Raw genomic sequence first — 26916 nt, forward strand, 5'->3', positions numbered from 1 at the left:
CTTATTCATTAAAGCTCTCGGACCTTACTTGCTGATATATTTTGGTGGGCTTAGTCGTAATGCAGATCTATTTTCAAACCTTCACCTTCAATGATCCATGTTAAGTAAAGAGCCAGAATTCATGCACGTACACGCCATTCCATACCAGCCCCGATTAGTTATAGGAATTGATGACTCACCCATCGAGTTAACGTAATTCCCGTACGAGCCGCCCACCTCAAAACACATAGTAAATGCGATAACTTACAAGTTGATATCTCAATACCAATATGTCAAATCTGTTTGATTATTGGCATAATATGATAACTCTGTCTAGAAAATAAAGTAAGCTCACTTAAATCTAAACTAAAGAATTATTTTGTTGCATTACCAAAAAATACTGTTACATAAGCTACAAATATATACATCCGACCTTGCAAAGATCACGTATTATTCTAAACTTCAGAATTAAGCTAGATATGTACTAGATAGTACTCCAATATAATCAAATCTCATATTAAGCTAGTTTTGCTGAGATATCAAGTTGTAATTTATCCCATCTACTATGTGTTTTGAGGTGGGCGGCTCGCCCGGGGTGGGCGACTCGTATGGGAATTACGTTAAGAGGGGCAGGTTACATCATCTCCCACATTGAAAATAATCCGCACTGCCAAGGCGCTTTCATAAGTCAATTCTTTTCTTAGAATCCTGCATAGCACGAAAGACAGATTTCCTCGAAGTCGCTGGGCGGAAAAGCATATGAAATGATAGCGCGTGTACCTTAACGCGTCCCCCATAATGAAACCTCCCCTAGCCTGTAAGAACTGCAGAGCGCGCAAGAAGAAATGTGATCGTGCCTATCCGATATGCTCCTACTGCCTGAGGTTTGCTTTTAATTCTTTACTCTATTGAATAAGCCTAATTATTAGAACAGAACCCATGATCGCTGTGAATATCGGATTGACCCCTTCACTAACCGCGCCGTAAGGCCGAACGTATCGCTAGCACCCCGAGCAAATGAAAGCGAGGGCACACAAAGAGTTCGATTCAATGCGGCAATGTTTCTGGGCTACCCGAACCAAACCCTCCCAAGGCCCGCTGCGCTGGAGAGCGCCGCTGTTGGAGCTGATGTATTGGAATACATCTATGGCCCTAGCCAAACCGAGCGACAGCAATGGATCTCTGATTTTATCAAGATCATTGATCCCTGGATGCCATTTATTCCCCTCAGCGAGCTCCACACGGAATTATTGAATGAGAGCAGTCAGTTAAAGGGAGAAGACGTACTTCTGCTTGCATGCATCAAGTTGAATACCGAGCCGTTGCCGGGAAGACAACCCGTGAACAAGCAGTATCTCGCTGTCAAGGCAACGTTCCTTAATGCTGAGATCTACGGAACACTCTCTATCAGACTTTTGCAGGCTTCCCTCTTGCTTCTTCTCTATGAGTATGGACATGGCATCTACCCATCTGCCTACACGACTCTAGGTGGTTGTGCTCGGTATCTTGGGGCCCTGGACATAGAACCGGACTTGGAACGAAATTATGCAAGTAATTGGATGGACGGCGAACAACGAAGACGACTATGGTGGTTTGTCTATGTCATGGAACGGTAAGTTTTCCATTTCCTTTTTGTTGATCACCGTGGCGCTAATTCATAAATGGCAGCATCATGGCCCTTGGCTGCCCCCAACGCCCACTTTTATTGAGAGAACCTGACGGAAATGAGATTCTCCCTTCAGACGATGTCTCATGGCAACAAGAAGTATTTGATCAGGTCTTTGTTTTCTCGAAAGCCCGAATGTTAACATGAGCAGCATCCTTCCGCTCATTCTCGTTTAACGCTTTTGTCGCCTGCAAGATCTAACATGGGCACTTTCCGCCTCCTAGTCCATGCTGCATACCTCGTGGGTCGTGTCATCCAACTGATATCCGACCGCCGAATTGGGCACCAATCAATAGCAACAAGACGGACACAGCTCTATAGGACGATCAACGCACTGGCAAATGTATTAGAAGTCGAGCTACAAACAACAATTATCTTCGTCAGTGTTGCACGCAGCACTCTCAACAGGTGCTTTTCTGATACCCAATTGAACTATGTCCAAAGACTAATTAATCTAGTGCGATATTCGTGCTTTATTCCTTTGGCGAACCAGATGGTGATGAATTTGGTGACATCTATGACACAAATCACCCTATAAGCAAATCGGCACATACTTGTCTCGGTTTGACGAGAATTTATATTAGTGGGGATTTGACTAGTGAGCAGAGAGCTTCTCCGTTTCTCTTGTCTTGGGGATTTCACTCGTTCAGGTACTTTTACGACCGATACAACCTTGATGGACACCTCGGGAGCTTAGAGGCACTTGAAGTTATGAGAAGAGGATTGGAGGCCCTTGGCGATAAGTGGAAGCTTGCCGGTACGCGATTAGCATCTCGGACTTTGCTGTCGTATCTAATATGTGAGACAGACGTCTATGCGGTTCTTTTGAATAGCAAACAGGTGAGTAATTATGAGAGATGGGCCGTGTTCGCAGCTAATAAACCGCTTTAGAGTTGAGAATAAGTGTGTAAATTCGATATAGAGGGGCTTTTTTCGCTGAATTATTATTGGGATTTCCATTTGTATGGTCGAACGCATAGTAAGGATGACTCATCATAATTAAGACTACCCAGTCATTAGCAGCCGTATAGCAGTTTCAAATAAATAATATTTACAGTATCAAATCCACGATACTACAGTAATTTAAATTAGAAACCGTATCTAGCGAATAGCCACGTTGAAACACTGCACTTCATGAATGTCTGTTGAAACCAGTGACGGCTCTTTCAAGCTCATTCCACGTCAGTCAACTGCCATGAAGGCCTATTGTCCTAAATTAAGAATTGTCTTCCAAGCTAGAAGATGAAAGCCTCGGTCTCGCAGACGAGCTCCAGATACCTCGCAGTTATTATTGGGATTTGAACAACGGTTTGAATAGAGTGGTATTTCATCTGGAAAACATAAGAAAAACTGGGCGACATGGATGTTCAGAGTGGTGAGAGTGGTGAAGGTGGTGAGGTGAGCTCAAGACGATATCATGTCGATTGTTTCAACAAGTACTTTCCACTAGTACGCCGTCAATAGCATCAACAGTCCTTGTTGCCTTGCTGCTGTTGCTGCTTTGTTCTACAATCCTAAACCCCGCCCACGGGGGGGCCCTTGCGACGCGCTGCATTGATCTTATAGGTATATGGGTAAGAGCGAGTTGTTTTGTTAGCTATTATCATCGCGTCTCCTCTTAACAAGGCGAGCCGAAAATTAGAATCCTTTCCCCTTTGCTTTTGTGAGGGTAGAGTATGTATTTCTACGTGGTAAGGGGTGCCAGGGACCGCGTACGTGGTCCACCGCCGCCCGCTATGCGTGTCACGGACAGCGTCCGTCCTTTCCACGTTGTCCCGGATGCATATGATGCTGCGGGATGGTCAGCAGTTGGGTTCTCACTCGACTTCATAGCCCCATCATCGATACAAGAGGCTTCAGGAACAACAATCTCAGCCCTCTTCTCATTTTATAGATAACTAGGTTACTCTCGTCCCACTCTTCGGGGGCTCATGAAAAGACAATTTCGATTTCCAACAGAATAAAAACATAGATACAGCTTCATGCAAATTCCAGGAGGAGGATGGCCTTGGCTTGTATCATTTTCAGCCGGCGTATATATCCATGAATATTGGTCGTAATTATGGGGCGTTCTCGCGCTCTTTACCCCGCATGAGGGGAAAAGTTCAACCTCTTTGCTGATTTTTAGCCTATCAGATGAGCGGAATCACAAAGCTAAACTAGTAAAGAGTGGGCTCGGAAAGCCGATAGAGGTTACCCGAGAACGGCATGTTTGGCCGAGGGCCACGTAATATCTAGCTTAAAGGGATCAGACATTTGATGTCTCAAATTATGCAACAGCCCACTCGGCCGAGTGATAATCATCCTATGTCCGTTGACTATCCTAGTAGAATCCCGGATTTCTGTCCCAGTGACGTGAGCAATACAATTGCATATTGTCGAACTCGTGCTCCTATTGAATTTGAAGACCCAGACATCTCAACGCCATGACAACTCTATGATATAAATAAAAAAGCGGGGACATCCAAACGACCTGTACGAACGGGAAACAAATTGCAATGGCCAATACAGTTGAAGTAACAAGGGCGTCGGAGCTCGACGAGGGAACCGGTAAGATTGAATGTGCGTAATAGATTCAAGGGATTCCATGCTAATGAGAACTCTACACAGGAGGATGGACGCAAGGTATGGTTCGGAAAGGCGCGATTGTCGACAAATCGGACAAGATCTGCTCTCTGGGTTTGTCTCGCTGTTTATTTTAGGGTCATTTGCCTGGAGATGCTTCTACAAATCTTGCTAACGTTAATTCTAACGTTGCCATCCAGTGATGCAGGCGCAGCCCCATTCCTGCTCTGCAGTCCACCACCACGGCGACCAGGACACTGTTGTGTATGTCGCGAAAGGTCATGGTAGCATTGTTTTCGATGGGGGAAGACGGCGAGAAAACCTATCGCCCGGTGATTTCGCTCTCATTCCTGCGTAAGATCCGCATCATTGCCAGAGTATAGAGCGTGTAATAGATGAGTAACCATGGCGCAGGTATACTGAACATCAGGAAGTCAACGAGTCAGGCCAAGAGGTGAAATGGATTATCACGCGTACCGGACGAAAGCCGATCACTGTCAATTTAGAAGGATGGGGTGGAGGGAGTGCCAAATAAGGGGGGATGGGTCTTGGACAATCCTAGAGAGGCCACGTAATTGTATTGAGGTAGATAGGGCTAGGTTTCAACAACCAGACAGGTATACCTGGAAATTGTTTTGTTACTGAACTACTGGATTTACCCATATATATCCATACCGCATCGTAAACCGGATTAATACTCGCTGGCGGATTGTTGATGTTACAAATAGAAGAGAAAATCGCCGATGAGCAAACCCACTGATCACATAACCTCATAATGAGAGAACTAAAAGAGAGCCCTAAGATGGATACGGCCTTTAGTACAAGCAATAATTTGGAATAATATGAGAGAGCTTTTGACCCCTGCGTAGCAGTGGCGCCGGACTACGAAGGGAGCGAATATGTAGACCCGCACAGGTAAGAGAACACAGTGGCCGTCTTGAGAGTAGAATCACCTGCAGAAATGCAGCGGAAAAAGCAAGGGCTCAGGAACTGTCTATGGAGTGGAAGAACTTACGGTTCGAGATCGAAATTGCACGGTGAGACTTGGTACAAATCTGAATCTAATGCCAGTAATGCCGACGAGGACTGCGATGACAGCGGAATCAGTATGACGACCAAAAAACAGCACCAGACCAGCCCCACACAAATATTAAAATCAGCATAATGCTGGGCCAAAGACAAATATTCAACAGGTTTAAGAAGTTTACAAGATGCAGAGCTCGACTCCTACCTGGATAAGGTCTGATTAGCGTTTGAGTCGCGAGATGTACTGTCAAGAGCAAACCGACGACACGGACGGGCAAGCGAATATAGGCGCTATCAAGGCAGAAGATATGATGAGAGACTGACCCCGGACACTCTGGGAGCAAAGGGACAGGCACTAATTATACAAGTGGTAAACTTCCCCCAATATGAAGTTCTGCAGCAAGCGAGCAGTGCTCACTGAGCTTTGAAGAAGGCAACTAGCTCAAAGTTAGCACGACGTGCTGGATTCGCAATCAAAGATGACAACATACTCGGCAGCATCGGCAACGCAGCTATTCCATCCAATGCAGAAGAACGCAATAAAAGAACAACCTCCAATGACAAGCATACTGATGACCTTTAGCGAATTTCACTCCACTGGAAGTACGATCCACCATCGGAAATTAAAATTAATAAGAAGACGACATCAATGAAGGAAGCAAGTACGTGCCACTAATCGATGCGGATCACCCTCTCTCGGAAGCTAGCTTGGAGTACATTGTTTGGAATAAAGAAGAATGCAACCACCTCAGAGCATGCAGCAAACGGGGAGATCAACCGGAAAAGTCTGCACCACGTTGACCGCAGGACAAACACAGCAGTGAGAAAAGGACCGATCACACTTCCGGTACCGAGAGCTGGACCCAAGTTCCCCTGGTACCTTTCGCGCTGCTCGAGAGTGACGATATCGGAGATAATAATCATTGGTAGAGATAAGACACCGCCACCGGGCACACCGCCACCGGCCACATCATTTAGTAGATAATATGTGGAGATTCTGCCCCTGTTTAGCTGGATCCATTTTAGCCCTTCGCTTTCTTGAGTCTCTTCTCGTCCGAGTAAATCCACTTGCTCCATTGCTCTGCAGTAGGTTTGGTTAAGATAAATCCGAGGCCGATGACGACTCCGCAGGCTCGATTCTGAACTATCTATCGATGTAAGTGAAGTCTGTCCTGTGCGAATCTTCTTTTTTTCCACTTCCCTGGCTGCCAGCTCACCTTTCCACCCATGCAGGCATATCTTCAATACCGACGCATAGGGCATGCTGTACATAGACAGCTTGACGACCATCCAGAATGGATCCAAGCCGGTGTGCAAGAGCCGAAAGACTTGCCCGAGGCTTCCCAAGGTTTGAATAGCGGCAGTCCTGGCATGAACGAGACACAGCAGCAGTCATCACCGTCGCACGTCACAACTCATCCATTACCAGGAATCCAATTGATAGAAAAGGCTGACAGCAATGGACTCTCTCAAGTCTTCCTTGTCGGCTGGGACCATGAAGAAGATCCCATCAACCCGCGGAATTACAGCTTTGCAACCCGCATCTCGGCCACATTGATTGTCTCTACACTGGGCTTTATAGTAGGAGCCGCATCGTCCATTGAATCTGGCGTCCTGCTACAGAACAGCACCACCTTCCATGTCAGCGAGGTCGTCGCCTCTCTGGCGACGGGCGTCTACCTCATTGGATTTGGAGTGGGATCGCTAGCGTCCGGTCCGCTGTCCGAAATCTTCGGCCGCAATGCCGTGTACGCTGGCTCCCTCAGCCTCTTCATGATCTTCATCATGGCGTCCGGATTGGCGCCCAACATCAGCGCCCAGCTCGTCTTCCGCTTCCTGGCCGGTGTCTTTGGCTGTCCGCCCCTTACCTGCTGCGGAGGCACCATCGCCGACATCTGGAACCCTCTCGAGAAGACCTTCGGCTTCCCGCTCTACGCCGTCTTCTCCTTCGGCGGCCCCGTACTTGGCCCTGTGATCGCCTCTTACATGGGCGAGGGTACCCTCTCCTGGCGCTGGACCAACTGGATCATCCTGATCACGTCCGGTCTCGTCTTGGCCCTGATCGTCCTGTTCCAACCTGAGACCTACCCTCCGCTCCTCCTGAAATGGAAAGCCCATCATTTCCGCTACCTCACGGGCGATCAACGGTACCAGTCCGAGATGGACCTGGACCGCACCGCGCTCTTCTCACGAATCAACACCGCCTGTGTGCGGCAGTTCTCCCTAACATTCCGCGAGCCAATAATCCTACTAATCACCCTGTATATGAACGTTGTCTACATTGTGATTTTCACCTTCTTTGTCGGATACCCGTACATATTCAGCGACGTGTACGACATTTCGCAAGGCCTCACCAACATCGTCTGGGTGGCCATGTACATAGGCATTGCGCTAGTGGGCCTGTTCGTGCCGTGGGTGTACTCGCGGACCAAGAGGGAGTTCCTCAAGACAGTGGCCGCTTCTTCCCTGGCCATTTCCTCTTCCGACAACGGCGACGTCGGCGACGTACCACGGAAGAAAACCCACTCCACCCGTCCGGAGAATCGCCTTTGGTACGCTATGATCGGCGCGCCCGCTATCCCAATTGGGTTATTTTGGATGGGATGGACGGATTATGTAAAGCTTTATGATACAATATTCCCCTGGGACTTCCATAAACTAACAATGACACAATAGAGCACGATCTCAATTTGGTGCCCCATCCTCGCCTCCACACTGTTCGGCTTCGGATGCATCTGTATCTTCCTCTCCAGCTACATGTATGTCATCGACGCGTACGACATCTACGCTGCCTCCGCACTCGGCTTCATGACCGTCTCCCGCTACTGCGCGGCGGGCGGCATGACCATCGTCGGGATCCCGTTCTACTCGAACATGGGCGTGCACTGGACGCTGACTATACTGGGGGTGATCAGCGCGATTATGACGCCGGTGCCATATGTGTTTTGGCGATTTGGCGAGGTGATTCGGGGGTGGAGCCGGTATGCAGTTTCGACTTAGTGTGGGTGGTTGGATTAAACTGATTTGGAGTGGGGCGGTTGAAAATGCCACTCGAAGATCGGGAGACACATGAAGGATGCAATTGGAAGACGACTGTTTATACACGAGTAACATCAACCTCGAATAACTACAGTTGGAATTTAAGTTCCGAGCTAGTCAGAAACCTTATCGGCGGATCTCTGCTGAGACTCACTGCTCATATTGCTAATCTAAGGGCGGATAGGCCGAGGCGAGTATCATGAAAGCCAGATCGCACTTGATATGATGACAATGATTTAGCTATATATATCTTATCTTTGGATGATATCGACCTACCGATAATTGCCTCTGGTCAACAGACTCAGTGCGCATTGGTAGATATGTGCCGCAGTGGTTGGAAAATATAATACCAGATCTATGCAGGCTCGGGCCCATAACGTCGATTTCAATTGGTTTCTCGACCTTACTGGGACCCAGAGAAATATCTCTCTGATTCGCTCGGCACATCAAATAGAAGCATGGGACTCACATTGGTTATCTGCGAGTATTATCGGTTCGCGATCGAACTCGACCATGGAGCAGAAAATAGTAGAACAGCACAACAGTAGCTGTTGGAGAAAACCCAGTAGATAGGCAATAGACGAAGACGCATCTGGTATACATTATCCCCAGCACTTCAGCTGCTCTGACCATACCATTAAGAAATCATGACCGGGTGCCAGGTCAAGAGAAAAAACGAATAAAGAATTCAATTTGAGTGCTATACTCGACGGGAGATCCAAGTTGGGCAAAGGAAAAAGAGACGGAGGAAGCGTCTCTACTTATCTACAACAATCTATATGCTATGTCACCTATCAAACGCAGTCTTCAAACGCAGTGCTGTCAAACACAGTCCCGTCATGCTTGGTCACAATTAACTCGCTTACCGATTACGTTAATTAATTACACTGCTAGAAAACCCAGGTAATAATGCACAACGATATAAGGCCTGGGTTTATTGTCGTGAGATTAACCAATTGCTGGTGTCATGTAGCAAAACATCCTCCCTCAACAACTTGCTTAGAATCTCCCAGCCAAGGCTTAGCCAAGTCTCAACACCATTTACGAATTCACTACCGCACAAACCGCCTACCCAGTGAGTAGCCGCACTCGGGATGCTATCAACTTGAGCTACGTGAATACGCACAAGCTCATGCTAATCACTGCAATATGTTTCTACGCTCTGATATGGGGCATTACCAGAATGTAGGAGGACGTCAATGTAAAGAACATCAAGCAGTATGATGGTTTGACAATTTAGATGTGGACAGATACATTCATGTTCACGCAGTAAACACAAAATTACCACACATTGAGTGAATAGTCAAGGCGTAACACATATGGCAGCGTTGAACAACATCTCAGTAATAAAGAAAAATATGGGCACTAGACAAGAGCTATGTAATACAGAGTTATATACCCAAACCTTGTAGTACAAAGAAAGTGATTTTAGGTAAGCTCGACGTTGACATAGTTACCTCCATTGTTAACATGGACATAACCTCCAACCCTGCCATTGCTTCCGCAAGTATCGATCAACTGTTGGATGTAGTACTCTACGCAGGGCAATGGCTCACAGTAGTCATATCCGTAGAGATCATCATCTTGGCAGAGAACCAGGTTGCAAGAGTTGCTTGAGGCGACCGTCTGACAGCCAGAACCGTATGGCTGGGCACACGGTGTACTGACAGCGTTGAAAGTCCCGCCGGTGCCGAAGGCCTCGCAGTCCCCAATTTCGGGACTTGCGTCACTTGTCTGGCACACTGGAGCATCGGCTGGAGGACAGCCAGAGGGCAGTGCAGATGATGAGGCAGCCGAGGAAGTTGTGGTCGTGGACGGAGGCAGCACCGTGCTTGGGGGCTTCGGCGTGGTTTGAGGTGAAGTGGCAGGGGCAGTGGAATGCGGTGAGATCACAGTTGATGGTATAAGAGGCGTTGATTTTGAGGGAGAGCCTGGCTTAGAACCTGGCGTAGAACCGGGAATAGAACCTGGTCCTGTACTCGGTCCTGTACTTGGTCTTGTACTTGGTGCTGTACTCGGTCCTGTACTTGGTGCTGTACTCGGTCCTGTACTTGGTCCTGTACTCGGTCCTGTATTTGGTCTTGTACTTGGTCCTGTTCTTGGTCTTGTACTCGGTCCTGTACTCGATCCTATACTCGGTCCTGTACTCGGTCCTGTACTCGGTCCTGTACTTGGTCCTGTACTCGGTCCTGTATTTGGTCTTGTACTTGGTCCTGTTCTTGGTCTTGTACTCGGTCCTGTACTCGATCCTATACTCGGTCCTGTACTCGGTCCTGTACTCGGTCCTGTACTCGGCCCTGTACTCGGTCCTGTACTCGGTCCTGTACTCGGTCCTGTACTCAGTCCTGTACTTCGTCTTGTACTTGATCCTGTAACTGGTGTGGATCTAGACGCGTGCCAAGTAATGTAAGGAGCATTGATGGTAGCGAGAACATCAAGCATGTCCTCTTCAGCTTGGGCCAAGCCGTAGTTCCATGCGTCACCCAGCGGAGTACCCGTCGGCCCGGCGCTCATTGACCCCGTCGAGGAGGGCGTGGTCGAGGACGGCGTGGTCGAGGACGGCGTGGTCGAGGTGGTAGTCGTGGTTGAAGTGGTAGTCGTGGTCGTGGTCGAAGTCGTGGTCGAGGTCGAGGTGTGGTCGTTGTCCGGGGGGTCATCTGGGGGCGGATCAGGTCCTCCAGGTGGCGGGGGGGTCCCGTCGGGCAGATCCGGCGGGTGAGCACCGCAGCAGAGTCCCCAGGATGAGCTGCTGTCGCCGTTGGGGCAGAAGATGGGGATTATGCAGGATCCCTTGGCACACAGAGGGCCAGTGCATTTCCAGGCACCGGTAGGACCAATGCTGCCGGAGCTGGTGTAGGTAGAAGTGTATGTGACAGACGTGGTCGTGCCGCCGTTGATGATGGGAACAACCGTAATCACGGGACCTACCGTTGACCCTGTCGTGGCCGGAGTGCCTGTAGATCCGGTAGGTGGCATCGAAGGTGTGCCAGAGAGAATCCCAGTTGTCGTAGTGCCTATTGGGGGAATCGTGCCAGGCGTTGAGCCAGGGTTCGAAGGTTCAGTTGAACCACCAGTCGAGCCACCGGGAGTGCCAGGAGTAGAAATAGGAGTGGTATTGGACAAGGTCCCCGACGACTTGCCAGTACTCGATCGAGTCGAGAAGCTGCCAGAGTGGCGGGAGCTGAAAGACGAGCCTCGTGTGATGGTGCTGAACGTGCTCGGCAAGGTCAAGGTGTCAGAACTGTCTAGCGTGATCAAGTCGTCACCACGCATCACCATCAGCGCATCCCTCTCGGAAAGACCACTGGCGTCCACCGCTCGCCTTTTGGCACTGCCACCGGCAGCGGCCGGTAGAACCTCGACGAAGCCGTTCTTCATGACACGCATGGCGTCCCCGCCGCCAGATGCGGAGATCAAAGATGCTCCCACACCCACAAAGCCGTAGCTGTCGGCGTTCTGGTATCCCTGATCGCCGAAGCTCTTGCAGGTGTTCCAACCGTATGAGTTGGGAGAGTTGACGTCAATGGCACGCGCGCCATCCGTCACGGCGTGGGTCATCTCGTGCAGGGTCAGCATGTCGCCGATTCTGGCCACGTCGATGGGCGAGACCCCAGGGTTTGCGTCCAGGAATTTCCCGTAGGCCTCGCGGCCCCTTGGCAGGTTGGCCTTCATATCGTTGAGGACCTTTGATTTTCGCCCAGCCAGGTACGTGATGAACTGGGGGCACATTTGAATTTGCGACGGCTTATCTACACCCGTGTTGGCCCAGTTGAGTGTCCAGGCGAACTAGTTGATCAGTCAGTCGATACATGAGAACATAGACAGAGCGGCGGAGATGGCTTACAGTGCCCCTGGTGTTTTTGCACGACTGATAGGAAGGCTCCATGCGAATGTCGGCGTCAATGGTGGGATCACAGGCAAATCCCGGTTTTGCTTGGCCAGCGCAGTCTTGATTCTCGTAGTTGATGGGGGCGGCGGCGTCAGGGGGTTGGAACGCGGTGAACCGATCATAGGTGCAGTAGATGACGACGCTGCTCTTGTCCAGGTTGGAGTACCTCGCAGGGCGTGCGCGCGTGACCCGGGGCGCAGCCTGGGCTCCCTTGTACTTGAGAACATCCTCGAATATCTTGGATGCCTGTAGCCAAGCCGCTGACGATGTTGAGGGCTTGTCGTTACTCAAAGTCGACGGGAACATGTAGGAGAGCAGGTCCCTCTGGGCTATCCATACATCAGATGGGTCTGAAGGGTCAGTATCCGAGGCGAGAGAGTCGAACATGTCCGATGCCGCCTGGGCCTGACTGAAGGCACTGTTGAGCCATTGAGTGATGAGGCCCTGGTTGTCATTGCAGGACTCATCCAGGTAGTATGCATGAGCAAGGGGAGTCGTTAGAGATACGGCCAGGGCGGCCAGCCGCACGGTAGATCCAGCAAAATGCATGATGAAAGAAGAGCTTTTTACAGGGACAAGGCCGTGCAGGAAAACTCTACTAATACCGAGAGGCGAGGATCATATCGAGTGTTTCTCGGGGAGCTAAAGTCTTGTTCTTATATATGAAAGAATCTCCTTCCCCCTTGAAGAGAAAAACACCCAAGAGATGCTTCAGGGCCGCAGGCTTGACCAATGAGTTTGGTGTTTAAAATTAACTCCTGCTCATCACTAGAATTTGGAGATGTAACTCAAGAAATAGCCCCCAGGTTACCAGGGGACTGTCTCGGATGTTTGCCACAACATGTACTAAAAAAACCTTTACAATATCGGTAGAGGTCCATTTGGTTCCCGATGGGTCCCTCACGTGGAGATGGAAGATAGGTGAACATCCACTGAATCATAGTCCAACGATAATCATAGTTAATAACCAAAATTTGTCCTCTGTTTGGCCTACAAATATAGTTTTGTGAAAGCCGACCGGATCTCCAGTGGCTTATGTTTGACCCACTGGGCCGGAAGGCAAAGAGCGGGTGGCCTTATCTTGGCAGGTCTTAGCTTTTGCACAGCCATGGAGCTGAGGTGGGCCCGGCGAACTAGCCTGCATCGAACATCAGCCCTGGCTGTGTTCTGCAGAGGCTCTGCCTGACAAGGCAGACTTGTACGCCTTAGCAGAAGTGACATCTGCAGGCAGACCTACCGAGATACAAGTGAAGAATTTAATTACGCCATCAGATAGGCTTGAAAGTCCTGGAACTCCGCCGAAGTATCTTGTTAATTTTAGAGCTACATTCTAATCTTTCTATTCTGATGAGAACAAGAGAAACGAATGCTTTCGATTCAACCACTGGATTCATTTCCTGACCTGTCATGTCATCTCAAATATACGCCACGGTGCCCCTGCCCCCAACCACCCATAACCAGCTAAAAGAAAAGAACAAAACCAAATGATGAAAATAATATAGGCACTCACCCAAGAAAAGAAAGGCCATGCGAACAGAGAGAAGAATAACTCCCTAGGATCTCGCTTAGTTGTCAACATTACATGGAGATAAAGTAAAACGACCTTGAAAGGTCAGAAACCAGCACTTGATTGGTTGTCATTCCTCCGGCGCCGGAGGAGTGCTTCTTTCGTAAGGGTGAGCTATTCCGCAGAGAACCTGCACGCTAGCTACTGGGATCGGTTGCGTCGGATGCTGGAGGAAGGACTTCGCTCTCGGCAGAGGCACGGGCTTCGTGTCGCCATAGGCCATTGCCCCACACTTGGCCGATCGAGCTAATTCGGCGAAGGTTTCTAGCCTGGCCTAATCCCTACTTGCAACAGGTTGTACTGAATCATAATGAGAAGCTCGGTGTCCTTCTGAGGAACATCGCTGATTAGGGACTGGCCGCCCCCTGTCGTTCTTAGTTCACGGTGGCAAAGCAATCAAAACAAGACTCGAGGAGCCGCGTCGAGAACGTAATAGATACTTTTTGCGAAGTATCGCCTTGTGGAGCCCGTGTGTACCTGCTGGGAACATGGCCCAGTCGGAAAGTCGGAGGGGCTTGGGTCCCTCGGACAGACACACGACAAGTAACACGCACAGGCGGAGCCGCTTTGCCACGACGGGGACGAAGCAAGGCCGAGGCGGTGCTGATCAGGGGGTTTCAGTTTCAGTATTGCTTTTAGCCTTTATGTCAAACATGGGGGCCGAACTAGGCTGCACGGAAACTTTCCATTCGGAAGCTAGGTAGGTCTTAATAGAGTCAACTAAGATTACCCACTCCTCGGATCACGGCCAGAAGGATGAACACTAGCCACGTCTGGTAGGTGAAGATTGGATCATCTGGGGTATTTACTGCATGCCGCTAAGCGCGTTAGCCACCAAAGTACCCGACGACCGGGTCTCCTTGGCCCGTGGTGGCGAGGGTTCGTAATAAATTTGTAATTTAGGAAAGGGGCCGGTTACACGCTCGCACGATTACTTCCAAATTCAAAGTCTATTCTTGGCACAGTTTCAGACTCGCAATTTTAATTTTTCTTTCTTCCTCTTTTCATTTCTTCATCTTCTGTCCTCTTCCCTCTATTTTCTCACCTCTAGACAATGGCTTATGATGACGAGGATGATGACCCCATCATGTGGCCCCCAGTGCCATGCGGAAACGCAGTGGACCCCGATGGCACAGCGGCCGCACGAGAGGCCAACGCACCGCCGCTGCTGCCGGCCAAACGACCGCGGGCTCTGACACTTCCGCTTACTTCTGAAAATGGTGAGGAAGAGGGAGATGATGAGGGCGGCAGCAGAGATGGAGGAGAGCAGCAAAGCAGCAGCAGCAGCAGATACATGCTGCGAAACCGGCCTGGCCCAAATTTCACAAAGACTGCCTGCAAGACTTCACCTTTGGACTGTCAGCGCACAGCCGACCAATCGCAGTCTCGTCTACTTTCAACACTGCCTGTCGAGATTCGCCGAGCTATTTGGAGGCACGCCGTGGGCCGGCAGCTACTTCACATGGCCCGTGTCCCCAACAGACTCGTCGCTCTTGAATGCGCCCAGCCAAAGGATCTGACTAAGGACCTGGAAACCCTCAGACATGACTGCTGGTGCATGACGAGAATCGGAGCCCTTCGTGGTACCATTACACGCGTGTACCGAGCCAAGAACAGTGCCCAGCCCACACGACCTGCCAACCTTCTTCCTCTGCTGCAGACCTGTCGGTTAGTATACACTGAAGCAGTGTCAATGCTATACCAAGACAACATCTTTGATATTGATCACGTGGATACACTCCTTTACATGAAAAGGTGTATACTCCCTCAGCGTCTACATCAGATTACAAGACTTAACTACTCTTGGGATTTCTCTCAACCTGTATACCCAGACTCTCCACGGCACAAGACCTGGTGTGAAGCGTGCAATGTGCTCTCAAGTCTCAGCAGACTACAGGAGCTTACAATACACCTCACCGGAAATTTCGATGTAACCTCGGAGGATTTCAAAAGTAAGTCCTGGGTGCCCCTGCTGGATGGACTCAAGCAGGTCAAGGCAACCCGGCGATACGACGTGTATATCCCATGGTCCGAGGAGGAGTGCAGCAGGGCGGCCGCTGAAAATGACTTTCCTTTTACCTTGGTGTCTTGGCCCCAGAAGCCGCTTATCCCACGTAAAACTGCCGAGGGCGAGACCGTTTCGCTATTCTAGGCTTTGGCTTAAGCTCTGCTGGAGCTGGCTTCGCTGTGGCTTTTTGTAAAATCAATCTAATTAGCTATTTTATCTTGGCGGCGTTCTAGGCGGCGGTAACCTGGATTTCTAGAAGGATACCTATTCCAATACATGACGGATGACCACATCATCTGTACCTTGTGATAGCCGGACATGCATGCGTTTAATTAAGAGAATGCCAGACTTGACTAGTAAACCGATGGTCTCCTTGGCAGGCGGCCCCCTGTCTTGCTGTTGTTGGCGCCAAACATTTGACTGCATTCAGCATCACGTAGATCATCAGCTAATGCGCGCGCAGCCAACAAACCGCTCAGCTCTCCGCTTCGTGTGTTCTTCTCCACTTCTTTCTCCAGCGTTAGCGACAACATTAAGTGATGTGACCATGGGACAAGTCGACTCTCATTGAATCTTATCGCCATCGACACGATCGAACAAAGACTTCCGTTTGAACGCCGTGCGAGCACCGGCATTAACCAGTTAGGCCATAGCGCTCAAATTAGTTACCTTCGTCGTTCTCTTTCTTGATCTGGCTGCCCGGTCACAGAGAGAGAATTAGTTTTACTAACTCATGGAGTTTGGAAGCAAACACCTACCAGTGATCTAAAAATATATTTTTGAATGTGAACATGCCACCTTCCAACGGGACTCCAATAACATTAATTACGTAGGTTTGTTTTGCTCTTGTTACAAGCACTATGTACAGAATTAATTCCATATGTTCGATCTATGCCCTGTTGAACGGGATTTCTTCGAGAAGATTTTCAACTTTCGGTGCGTTCCAGATTTACCCCAGGGGTGCTACATGAGTGCTCCAAGTCTGCTCCAAGTCTGCTCCAAGCCTACTCCAAGTCTGCTCCAAGCCTATTCCAAGTGTGCTCCCATTGTGCTCCCATTGTGCTCCCAGTGTGCTCAAGGTCTGGTACAAGTATTTTCTCTGTATCTCCGGAACGATTGTGAGGACCATTGTACCGTAATATATGCTGCGACTATCAGGTCTGATTTGTAAGGCTTGACCGCTACCTCGCTGCCGCGCAGGGATCGCAGGCATTGACCAAGTCGAGCGGGGAAAGGGGCCTGTACATAAAGGTCTCGCTGGCACCTGAGTCTCAGGGTCCAGCGAGAAGTCTTGGAAATATACTGAGTCGCACCGAAAGCCTCCCTGCGAGTCTCTGTTGCCCAAATTCGTAAAACCACTACAATGGGTGTATCGTGACACATCCCGGCAACGATACGCCTCATATCCCGCTTTCCACGCGATAAGCACCATCCAAGCTATTAGTATTGTAAGTTTATTTACAGTAAAAAAACGATAGGCTTCAGGCGAGCGAGTTTGTCATCGCCAGTATACGGTAACTTTCATCAAACAACATGTACTCCTAGAGGACGCGGACGTGTATGGTCACGTATTAAGATAAGCCAGTCATGTGATATCAGACTGCGTGCAGTACATACAGGCCAGATCATCATATCTACTTTCTGAAAATCAGATCAATATGTCCATCCCAACGCTCCCTGTCGAACTTGTGACTAGAGTCTGCAGTTACCTCGAGCGACCGGAATGGGCTGCGTTCAGGTTGACTTGCACTCGGCTATACTTTTCATCCTTAGACGCGTTCACAGATCGATATTTTAGAAGCATTCGCTTCATGGCCACAAGTGACAGTCTTCGTGAACTAGAAGACTTAGCTTCGAATATGGCCATTCAAGCACGTGTTCGAAATTTATGGATGATACCGACCATCTTTGAAGGTCGTCACAACCTGGAACCTCCTGCATTTGAGACATCTCACTATGCAATGTCGTTAAAATATGACCGACGTTTAGAGGGCAAAGAACTAGAATCTCGCTACGCCATATATCAAGCTACCGTGGCAGATAATTTTGCGTTGCTTGAGTCAGATGACTTCAGCACCAGACTTCAAAAATGCTTCGCTCGCTTTAGCAACCTGAAGTCTATTGGATTCCAGCATTATACAACATCATTTCTACTAGACCCACGACAGAATGAAGTTCGATATCTAGGTTTGCGCCGGCTCAGGGATCAAATGGACTTGGAGTTCCGCCCTCTGCACTTATCTTTTCTGGAATCCAAACTCAATACCAAGCCCACCTCTCTGGCCATGCGCAGACTATTCCAAGCACTCTTGGGTTCTAATAAACCATTCAAACCCAAGGAGCTACATACGTGTGGTACCGACTTCTGTGGTCGGATACCTCTAGATCTTTTCCTAACACAGGTGGAATACGACACCCTTCTCCTGAACCTAGGGAGCCTCGAGTACCTACATATGTGCGTCTCTTATGACAGATCGATATCAGAAAACAGACCATACCCCAGAGCCAACACTATTAATCTCCTTCTCAAAATTGCTCCTAAGCTGAAAACACTCGTCTTTTCTCTGTGGAACAAGTCGAACGACCGACGCGCGATGAGGCGCCACCACTTCTTGGATATTGCTCAAAGCATCAATTTCACGCAGCTCACAAAACTTCATCTTCATTGGATCGAAATCCAATATGATTCCTTGAAATCATTCTTAAACACAGCGAAGGCAACGTTAGAAACCCTCACGCTTGAATTGGTTACAATGAGCGACGATAGTCCTCCTGCGACAGATCAAACGCCTGTCTCAAACATTCAGTCTCCCCTGGATAGGATGAGTGCTTCTTGGCAATGTGTTTGGATCCTTCTTGGAAACGAGTTCTCGTTCAAAACATTTGAAGTGAAAAATCTTCAGTATCAGGGCTTGAAAGTTTTTTGTATAAAACATGCCGATAGAAGTCAAAAGGTTGAGTCCACTCGCTTTGATGCTGAAATAGCCGAGATCTCGTTCCACGAATGGATGAGTCAGTTGACGTTAGTAGTAACGGGTGAACTTCGTGATGCAGCGGCAGTAAGACATCAAGGTGAGTCACCAACGTACTCCAAAGGAATTAATCATCGTTCTCATATCTTGACAGAATGGTTCGATTCAAAGCTGCCCCAGCACTACGATTTGACTCACTCACGTTCAAATGATCATGAGATTGCAGAGCGGCCCTCGCCAATGGAATTCTTGGAACCAAATGTATGGGAACTGGATGCACCATAGTTTACGAGAAACCTGAATTCAGAGTACGAACTAGATGTAGTTTAGATTTACTCACAGAAGGCAGCTACGAATAGATATCCAATGTAAATGCGAATCATGCGCTATGATGGCCAATTTAGTGTCGGAAAGAGGGACCTATGCGCGAAGCTTAATCAGCCAAAAGTGCAAAGAGGGAAAGAAAAATTTCCTATGTCAGCCAGTTGCTCAAAACTCCTAGTTTATGAGACATTTACATATACGCATTCTGCTATCATCATCAAATTGAAATTGAGACATCTGTTGCGTGAAAAAGCATCCAGGCAACACTCTGACGATTGACTCCAAACTTTTACTTTACATGCCCCCGGAAAATCACCACCAAGTCCTTTTTGGTTCCAATCTATAAGGCTGTCACCGTAGGAACTATCGCTAGTGAACCAACCTCACGCCTTAGGGCAAATCGTGAGGTAGTTCCTTGAGTTTTCTTTGGTTTTTGCCGAAAAGCCCATCACGGTTTCTCATCGCTCAAGGCACTTGTGCATGGATCTTTCTGAGTTCCTCTGTACCCGAAATAGGGACAATTCGGCTATTTCTTTAGTATAACTAAAACTGTAAGTATCGTAAATCAAAATTTAATTGTATTTTGTCACAGTAGATCGAGAACTAGGGTGCCAATCTTACTTGTACCGTCGTCTTGCCTAATAAAGATTTTTAGGAAGACGAGGAAGATAATGATTTTTCTGGACATCCGTTGCCACCTATGCATCTATAGAGAGACCGGAGGCGTCCTAGGGATGCTAATGAATACGATAAGTATTAAACCATATAAGTAAGAAATTTAACGAAATACTCTCTGGTTCAATTTTGAGTAATTAAATCCTCACTTTGATTACAAGCCAAATACCAAAGAAACAGGGCAAATCCGCACAAGTTATGCAAATCATAGGCCTTTCAATATTTCCACTGCTTATAGCCCTACGGGCGACGATAGTCGCAAGAGCCCGCCAAAACTTTATAGCCAATCGTTTTGCCGGCAAAAATATTCTAACCGTCTGAAAATGGTCTGTACACCATACCACATAGTAATCTGTATGGTAGACTGTGTGCCTCCTTTTCTACAAGGTCTCCCGGCCACCCAGAGTCTGCCCTCAACTCAACTCGCACAAAAATAGGTGTACATGCTCTCCTATTGTAATTACTATGACAGGCTGGGTACTATCCCTTTCACAAAGGTCGCCCAGGGTAGTTTCACTACCCCAGGTGGCCCAAATCTTCCATTTCCACTACTTTTGAAAAACAGAGGCTGTTTTGAAGGCCAAATCCATTCGATCAACTAACTACCTATTTTACCTACCATCCATCCACCTACCCATCATCAAGAGCGCCCTGATATCACATTTTTATGCCGAACCTCGCCCTCCCCATCCCCCTGAAGTCGATCTCGAACCCGACGCCGCGTCTGGGGCGGCGATACTGTGGATGAAACCGCCCGGCGGCGTTTAGGGTGGCGCGACGGCGGTGCCTTGGCTGATGACCTGGCTGGTGCTGGTGCTGGTGCTGGTGCTATGTCCGTGGTAGGTTCTCCCGCCGGTGGCGCTGGGTCTTTCTTCTTGAAGAAGATAGCTGGATCATCGAGGTCAGAAACATCGACGTCGTCGACTGGGCTTTTGAGGCGGGCTGGACGAGTAGCGAGGTCTGGATAGTCGATGATCTCGTCTGGCCAACTGAAGCAAGACGACCTGACGCTCTCACTGCTTGGATGGCGGGCATCGCGGGCACCCGGATCCTGCTTGACTTGGCTTAGTCGAAGATCTGGCTCTTCTTCCACTTCCTTCCGGACGATGATAATATTGATATCGCGCTCGCCGTCCCTCTTGTGAAATAACTCGTAGAGCTTAGTAGTATGTATTTCCTTATTGTACTTTGGAGATAGGAAGACTGGCTGTACTGGCTTCTTCGTGAACGCGAGCGCTAGCCTGTATACATCGCCTGGCTCTGGTGAATACTGCTCGAGGTCTGTATCGAGCAGTGGTAGGAGCTCCTTCTTTATAAAGTGCTCAAACGACTGGACAAAGCAGCGATTGAGCGGATGGGATATGACGCCCCCAAAGTTCTGTGGTTCCCTATCCGCCTTCTTCGGAGCATCCTTCCGCCATAGCCAGAAGGAAAGACGAGCCTGTAGATGCTCTTTAGTGGCTCGGGACGAATTGGCTTGGGATGAAGTTGAGGGAGTCTGGGGCTGAATGCGCTGGTTTCGGGCAGCGGCGGTAACACGCTGGAGGAACTGGCCTGGTATATACTGTGCGCGCTCCTGCGTGTAGGCCGGCTGTATGTGCTCGCGATTAGGGAAGCTCGGTATATGCGAGCTCCGCTGCGAGATCTCCCGCTCATAATAGGGGTATGCTGGCGGCGACGATGTAGCGAGATCATAGTGTTCGGCGCGAGAAGCGATGCTGGAAGGTCGGTGAGGCATAATGGTCGTTGGAAGGAAGGTTGGCGGTTGGAAGGCTGGTGGTTGGAAGGCTAGTAGGCCAAAAAATGAAAGAATGGTAGATGAAAAGAGGGTAGTTGACGATATAAAGAGGACACCTTAATAGAGCGATTTACTATTAGATGAGGTATCAACGTCGAGTAAATTTGAATATAGACTACACCCTATCATATTGCAATTGGGACTAACCTCCTTGCTGCTTGTAAACCCGCATGCAAACTGCATATCAATTGTGAACTGGCCTATATACTGCCATCCCGCTATCCCGCCATCCACGCTATTAACGGCTAGCTGCTCTAGCCATATCTTGGCCTCATGTAGTTGCGCTGGGCCCTGGGCGTATAGGCATCTCCCCGGCGGCGAGGTCCTCCCCGGCTAAACCTTGTCGTACGCCTCAGCTGGTTGCCCTGGCGGCACCCAGTTGTATCCTCCGGTAGGCCGAGCGCTTACTACGAGTATCGGTAGTGCGCCTGACTCAATGTGGTTGGTCACAAGCTGGCGGAGTTCTAGGTAGACGTGTGTATACGGCTGAGCATAGCTCTCTCGTGCTGGTGGCTGGAGAGGGTCGAAGCCAAGCTGGTATAGCTGAGTCCGGCACCACTGTAGCGTTTCAGCTGGTAGATATTCATCAGCATCCCAATCTCCAACGACCCCTTCATGTAGACCACTTAATACGACTGGATCTACCCCTTTATTGAAGTCTTGGACCTGTGGATGGTGGAAGAGCATCCAGGGTTTACCGGGGACGCTATCTGGGCGATTTTTTTGCCGACGGATGCGATGGGTATTCCAGGTCTCAACAAACTCTTTAATCGACGAGCGTACCAACGGCATATAGACAGCGAGAAGGGCAATCTAGATAGTAGAGTGGTTAGCGAGCGCTCGCTTCGAAGGTATCGCACGATGGGCATCGTACGCAGGCATCGTATACATACCTGGTCGGCGGTTGACGATGTGAAAAAGCCACTATCCTGTAGATAGCGAAATAACTTCCGCCAGACGAAGTTATTTGACCCAGAGAGCTGTCCCCACCAAGACTCGATGCGCTGGTTCTGGACACTCCGGCCGTACCACCAGCACTCCTCATGACGAATATCTGGGTCGATAGCTCGCCGGAGAGCCCAGTGGGCATCGCCGATGAGGTATGTCTCGGTGCCAAGGTCTACGCGAATAGCTCGTGGCTGGAATCGACGCATAGAGAGGGTATCGAGATACTGGCGGAGTACACTCACCGCGGTGCGTGTACTTATACCGACGTAGATCCAGACAATATAGCGGGAGTAACCATCGATAGCGGCATAGACCTCAATTCCATATGGCTGGAGCTTCATGTACCCATCAATGTGCCAGACAAAATTCGGGCCAGGCACAGTATACGACCCCCGGGCGCGCTGAAGACCAAGCGATCGACGCTGAAGGGCATCTGGGCGAAGAGCACACCAGATCTTGAAGATCCGGTCTCTCACATAGACATACCTATGCCGGCGAAGATAGGTATACAGATGCCCTCTTCCGTAGCCTTCAATATGCCCCTTCCCAAGCTGATCGGCCAGTATAGCTTCGATCTCTCCCTCCTGCTGCTGCTGCTCTTCAGGGTCATCGATACGAAGGCGTATTCCTAACCTCTGACAGCGAATAGTCCAGAGGGTGCGGGGGGAGATCGGAGTGCCTTCATTCGATAGAACTTCGAGGATCTCACTCGTGGTAAGGGCGGCTTGGGTACATAGCGTGGCGATGCGGGTCTGTATAGCCTCGTTATACACAATGCTTGGCGCTCTTCTAACTTCCCAGGCCTGTAATCGCCTCTGAAGCGTCCGTACTGAGACGGCGAGCCCATAATTCTGGCGCAAAGCGAAGCAGATATCTTCGACGGTAGTCCTCTGGGTAGTGAAGAGAGAGACGATCTCCTCTTGGTAGGCTTCCAAATCGACCTGGGGGCGAGGCATCATCGCGCAAGCGCTGTCGATGGGCCAGGGGCAGATGGCCGCTTGGATGGCGCTGTCGATAGAGCGCTGGATGGAGCGCTGGATGGCCGCCGGGACTCTTGTATAGAAGCCAAAAACAGCCTCTATTTTTGAAAAGTAGTGGAAATGGAAGATCTGGGCAACTTAGAGCGCTGGGTCTGCCCAGCACCCCCTGGTCAAACGGATGGCCAGGGTAGTGACTGGGAGACCCTTTGTGAAAGGGACGATACCTAGTCTACTATAGTATGTATTATGAGATACGAGGTACTACTATTTTTTTCAAAAGTGGAAGGCGGACACAAGGGCGGTAACCCCTTAATTAGCACTAGTCATTTTGGCGGGCTCTTGCGACTATCGCCTTCCGTATATAGCCCTGTGGGTATTCCTAGAAGTCCTGCGGGACTGCCCTAAAGGGGGGTCAGTCCCGCCTCTTAGTCGTCTCACGGGACTACATGGAAATTCCTATATGGACCCACGGGCAGTCCCATGGGACCACTCCCGTGGGAAACGTCAGGGCCTAGAATTAGCTCTACTTGGAGCGACTAGGAATGATGCCGACGATTGGCTACGTAAGCTTGCAATATCATATTGTCCCTCTTATTTGCTACAGACGAAGCTCGTTAGAACAAAAATATAAAAAGTCCAATATCTGCTCTCAAAAGTCCCGTTTAGATCAAGACGAAACAGGCTGTGGGAAAGAGTCCAGAACCTTCTCAGGTCCAGTGATTGTCAACTCAGCATGCGGATAAGAATGTTGACCCACATCCACTTCCAAAGTATACGATCCAGGGTACAGCACCAAATCTCCGTTTGCAGCAGTGCGTGCCATAGAGCCAAGTGTCACGTCGATACCGACTGTCTGAGTCTCTCCAGGCTTGACAGAGAAAGCTCGCGCATAGCCGATCAGAGTTTTGATAGGATACGGCTTGGGGCCGGCGTTGCTAGTGGAGGCGAAGACCAATGCGACATAGTCGGATGTAACTTTTCCGATGTTCTTCACTTTGACGTGGAAGGTGTCAAAGACAGCAGTATCTTGGTACTCTGATTTGCTTGCATGCGCAACAAGGCCTGCCGTGTTGTAAGGGCCCATCTTCGAGTTAACCCAGGAGACGTCGAAGGTAGTATAGTGTAGACCAAAGCCGAAGGGAATCACGGCATGGTTATACCAACGATAAGTACGCCCAGGAGTAATTCCATTTGGACGCAGCGCCATGTCGGTCATGGGGATCTCGTTAGTATAATTGGCTGGATACTGAGTTACCGGCAATCTTCCCGCAGGAGCAGACTGACCCGTAAGAATGTCGAACACGGCCTGGCCACCAGCTTGACTGGGGTAACCACACCATAACAATGCATTCACATTGTTGTTTGTGAGAAGCGTCGAGTCATCTACTTGACCGCCACCGAATTGCAGGATAACCAGCGGTTTTCCGACTTGAGAAAGTTCGTCAATGAGTTGAAGCTGGTTACCCGGCCAGGCGATAGAGTTTCGATCACTGCCTTCAGCTTCAATCGAATTGTCAATACCACCAGCATAGATGACGATATCCGCTGCCCTTGCCGCGGCCACAGCAGCAGCAAAGCCAGATGTGTCAGTGGAGTTGATCGCAGTGCCTTCCTGATACTGAACGCTATACCCCATCTGTTGAGCGCCCCATACCATAGTTCGGATGTATTCCGGGGTGCCGTAATAGTTTCCTTGCAGCTGAGTGGTAGCATTGGCGTAGGGTCCAATCAACGCAACAGTCTGACCATGGCGAGACAATGGTAGAATTTCTTTGTGGTCATTTTTCAAGAGCACAATCCCCTCAACAGTAGCCTGATTAGCCAGTTGCTGCGATGCAGGGGTACCCACATCAGACCATCCGAGTGAGCGATATTGTGACTCGTCTGGGTCGAACCATCCAAGACGGACCAGAGAGGAGTAGAGGTAAATTAAAGCGGAATCCAACGTGGCGTTCTGGAACAGATCTTGCGCAGCCGCCGCTCCAAGATTGTTTGACATTGTGGTTCCACAATCCAGATTTGTACCGGCATTCAGAGCGTCTGCAGCAGCTGCCGCAAGAGAACTGGTATAGTGATGGTCAGAGTAGATGTTGTCGACTGCGTCACAATCCGAGGTCACCCAGTGTCCAGTTTGATTCCAGTTCCAATGATCACGAAGGATAGTGTCTAATAGATAGCTATCGGCGCAGGTTGGAATTCCGTTAACAGCGTTATAGCTACACATGATGGCATCCACTTGCGCATCACGGGCACAGCTTTTGAAGGAAGGTAGATAATACTCGGACAAATCCTGGGTGGAAATGATTGCGTTGAAGCCATAGCGTTGATTTCCTTCCCAGTTCTCGACATCGTATCCAGCAAAGTGTTTGCAAGTCGCCACGACTCGCGGATTGGCAGGCCCTATTCCATTTTGCAAGCCGTCTATAAGATTGTAAACGTAGCGAGCAATGTGAAATGGATCTTCTCCAGGCGTTTCTTGACCTCTACCCCAGCGCGGATCTCTGAATGGATTGATATTGGGAGTCCAGAAATCCAGGCCAGCATTACCATAGTTGTTGAAGGCGCGGCCTTCAATGCTTACCACAGTTCCCACTCGTTTGATCAAGGCATCGTCAAAAGCGGCAGACATCAAAATGGGTTGTGGGAACGAGGTGGCATAGCTGAAGTTAGCAGAGGGTTGGAAGGTGACGCCAGGAGAGCCTGCCACACCATGTAAAGCCTCGCTCCACCATTGATATGCAGGTAGGCCAAGACGAGCAGACCCAGGAGACCCATTCTGGGTATTTTGGACCTTTTCGTCAAAGCTCATGGCAAGAACCAGCCCTTTTGCGCGGGTCAGCGGATCGAGAGAGGTATCACATACTGGATTGCTGCAGAGAGGATCGACTGTGCAATTGGGCTTCACAGATCCCGAAAGAGGAACTGGGTTGGGACTTGGATTGGAAATATTGTATACATCAACCCTTCGGAGATTGACCACTTCAGTTAGCTGACTCTCAGCAAATATCAAGCATACTTGGTCTCACATACAGCCAAGTGCCTCCACAGATCTCGGACGAATTCCCAGCGCAGGACATGGTGCATACACTATCTGCCTGTTTCTGTGCAGAGCTACCGACAGAATTTCCACAGTAACATTGACTAATCTCAGATGAGCTTCTGTAAGTACAGGATATTATTCACAGTCAAGGTAGTGGTCAACTCACGATCCGTATTCCACTCCAGCATAACTGAATCCAGACATCCCGCAAGCATTGGCGCATGTCTGGGGCGTATTGCCACCAGGAGGGGTAGCCGATCCTCCTTGAAGCACTCGTGAGCTATTATCTGTGTAGCAACCCAAGAAAGAGATACTGGCCGTATAATTTTCATTGGGAGCTGGGAGACATTTGCCCTGCCGTTGCTGAATCGACGGGATTGCCGCGGTCGAGGTTGCTCCTAGGAGGATTACACTCCATTTTAGGAAGCTGGAAGTAACAG

General features: G+C 49.5%; 10 protein-coding genes across 10 annotated transcripts; 5 read left to right on the forward strand and 5 right to left on the reverse strand.

Moving 5' to 3' along the window:
* Nucleotides 1-1037: 1037 nt before the first annotated feature.
* Nucleotides 1038-1595, forward strand: N7510_005242 (fungal specific transcription factor domain-containing protein; the record flags this gene model as incomplete). Its single annotated transcript, XM_056977168.1, has 1 exon — nt 1038-1595. One exon carries the CDS (start codon nt 1038-1040, stop codon nt 1593-1595), a length of 558 nt encoding a protein of 185 aa, XP_056833200.1.
* Nucleotides 1596-4143: 2548 nt separating this feature from the next.
* Nucleotides 4144-4745, forward strand: N7510_005243 (uncharacterized protein; the record flags this gene model as incomplete). The annotated part of the gene is made up of 4 exons (XM_056977169.1): nt 4144-4195; nt 4256-4324; nt 4411-4564; nt 4625-4745. 4 exons carry the CDS (start codon nt 4144-4146, stop codon nt 4743-4745), a joined length of 396 nt encoding a protein of 131 aa, XP_056833201.1.
* Nucleotides 4746-6463: 1718 nt separating this feature from the next.
* On the forward strand, nt 6464-8236 carry N7510_005244 (MFS transporter; the record flags this gene model as incomplete). The annotated part of the gene is made up of 2 exons (XM_056977170.1): nt 6464-7852; nt 7913-8236. 2 exons carry the CDS (start codon nt 6464-6466, stop codon nt 8234-8236), a joined length of 1713 nt encoding a protein of 570 aa, XP_056833202.1.
* A 1467-nt stretch (nt 8237-9703) lies between these two features.
* On the reverse strand, nt 9704-12004 carry N7510_005245 (uncharacterized protein; the record flags this gene model as incomplete). The annotated part of the gene is made up of 2 exons (XM_056977171.1): nt 9704-10248; nt 10639-12004. 2 exons carry the CDS (start codon nt 12002-12004, stop codon nt 9704-9706), a joined length of 1911 nt encoding a protein of 636 aa, XP_056833203.1.
* Nucleotides 12005-12020: 16 nt separating this feature from the next.
* On the reverse strand, nt 12021-12713 carry N7510_005246 (uncharacterized protein; the record flags this gene model as incomplete). The annotated part of the gene is made up of 1 exon (XM_056977172.1): nt 12021-12713. One exon carries the CDS (start codon nt 12711-12713, stop codon nt 12021-12023), a length of 693 nt encoding a protein of 230 aa, XP_056833204.1.
* Nucleotides 12714-14785: 2072 nt separating this feature from the next.
* On the forward strand, nt 14786-15883 carry N7510_005247 (uncharacterized protein; the record flags this gene model as incomplete). Its single annotated transcript, XM_056977173.1, has 1 exon — nt 14786-15883. One exon carries the CDS (start codon nt 14786-14788, stop codon nt 15881-15883), a length of 1098 nt encoding a protein of 365 aa, XP_056833205.1.
* A 1514-nt stretch (nt 15884-17397) lies between these two features.
* On the forward strand, nt 17398-18996 carry N7510_005248 (uncharacterized protein; the record flags this gene model as incomplete). The annotated part of the gene is made up of 1 exon (XM_056977174.1): nt 17398-18996. The coding sequence occupies one exon, from the start codon at nt 17398-17400 to the stop codon at nt 18994-18996; it is 1599 nt and encodes a 532-aa protein (XP_056833206.1).
* Nucleotides 18997-20350: 1354 nt separating this feature from the next.
* Nucleotides 20351-21448, reverse strand: N7510_005249 (uncharacterized protein; the record flags this gene model as incomplete). Its single annotated transcript, XM_056977175.1, has 1 exon — nt 20351-21448. The coding sequence occupies one exon, from the start codon at nt 21446-21448 to the stop codon at nt 20351-20353; it is 1098 nt and encodes a 365-aa protein (XP_056833207.1).
* Nucleotides 21449-21841: 393 nt separating this feature from the next.
* On the reverse strand, nt 21842-23415 carry N7510_005250 (uncharacterized protein; the record flags this gene model as incomplete). The annotated part of the gene is made up of 2 exons (XM_056977176.1): nt 21842-22321; nt 22402-23415. 2 exons carry the CDS (start codon nt 23413-23415, stop codon nt 21842-21844), a joined length of 1494 nt encoding a protein of 497 aa, XP_056833208.1.
* Nucleotides 23416-24103: 688 nt separating this feature from the next.
* On the reverse strand, nt 24104-26513 carry N7510_005251 (uncharacterized protein; the record flags this gene model as incomplete). The annotated part of the gene is made up of 2 exons (XM_056977177.1): nt 24104-26306; nt 26467-26513. The coding sequence occupies 2 exons, from the start codon at nt 26511-26513 to the stop codon at nt 24104-24106; spliced, it is 2250 nt and encodes a 749-aa protein (XP_056833209.1).
* Between the last annotated feature and the right edge of the window lie 403 nt (nt 26514-26916).

This window comes from Penicillium lagena (assembly GCF_028827675.1).
Source record: "Penicillium lagena strain IBT 129212 chromosome Unknown utg000003l_segment0_segment0, whole genome shotgun sequence".
NCBI classification, from domain to species: Eukaryota; Fungi; Ascomycota; class Eurotiomycetes; order Eurotiales; family Aspergillaceae; genus Penicillium; species Penicillium lagena.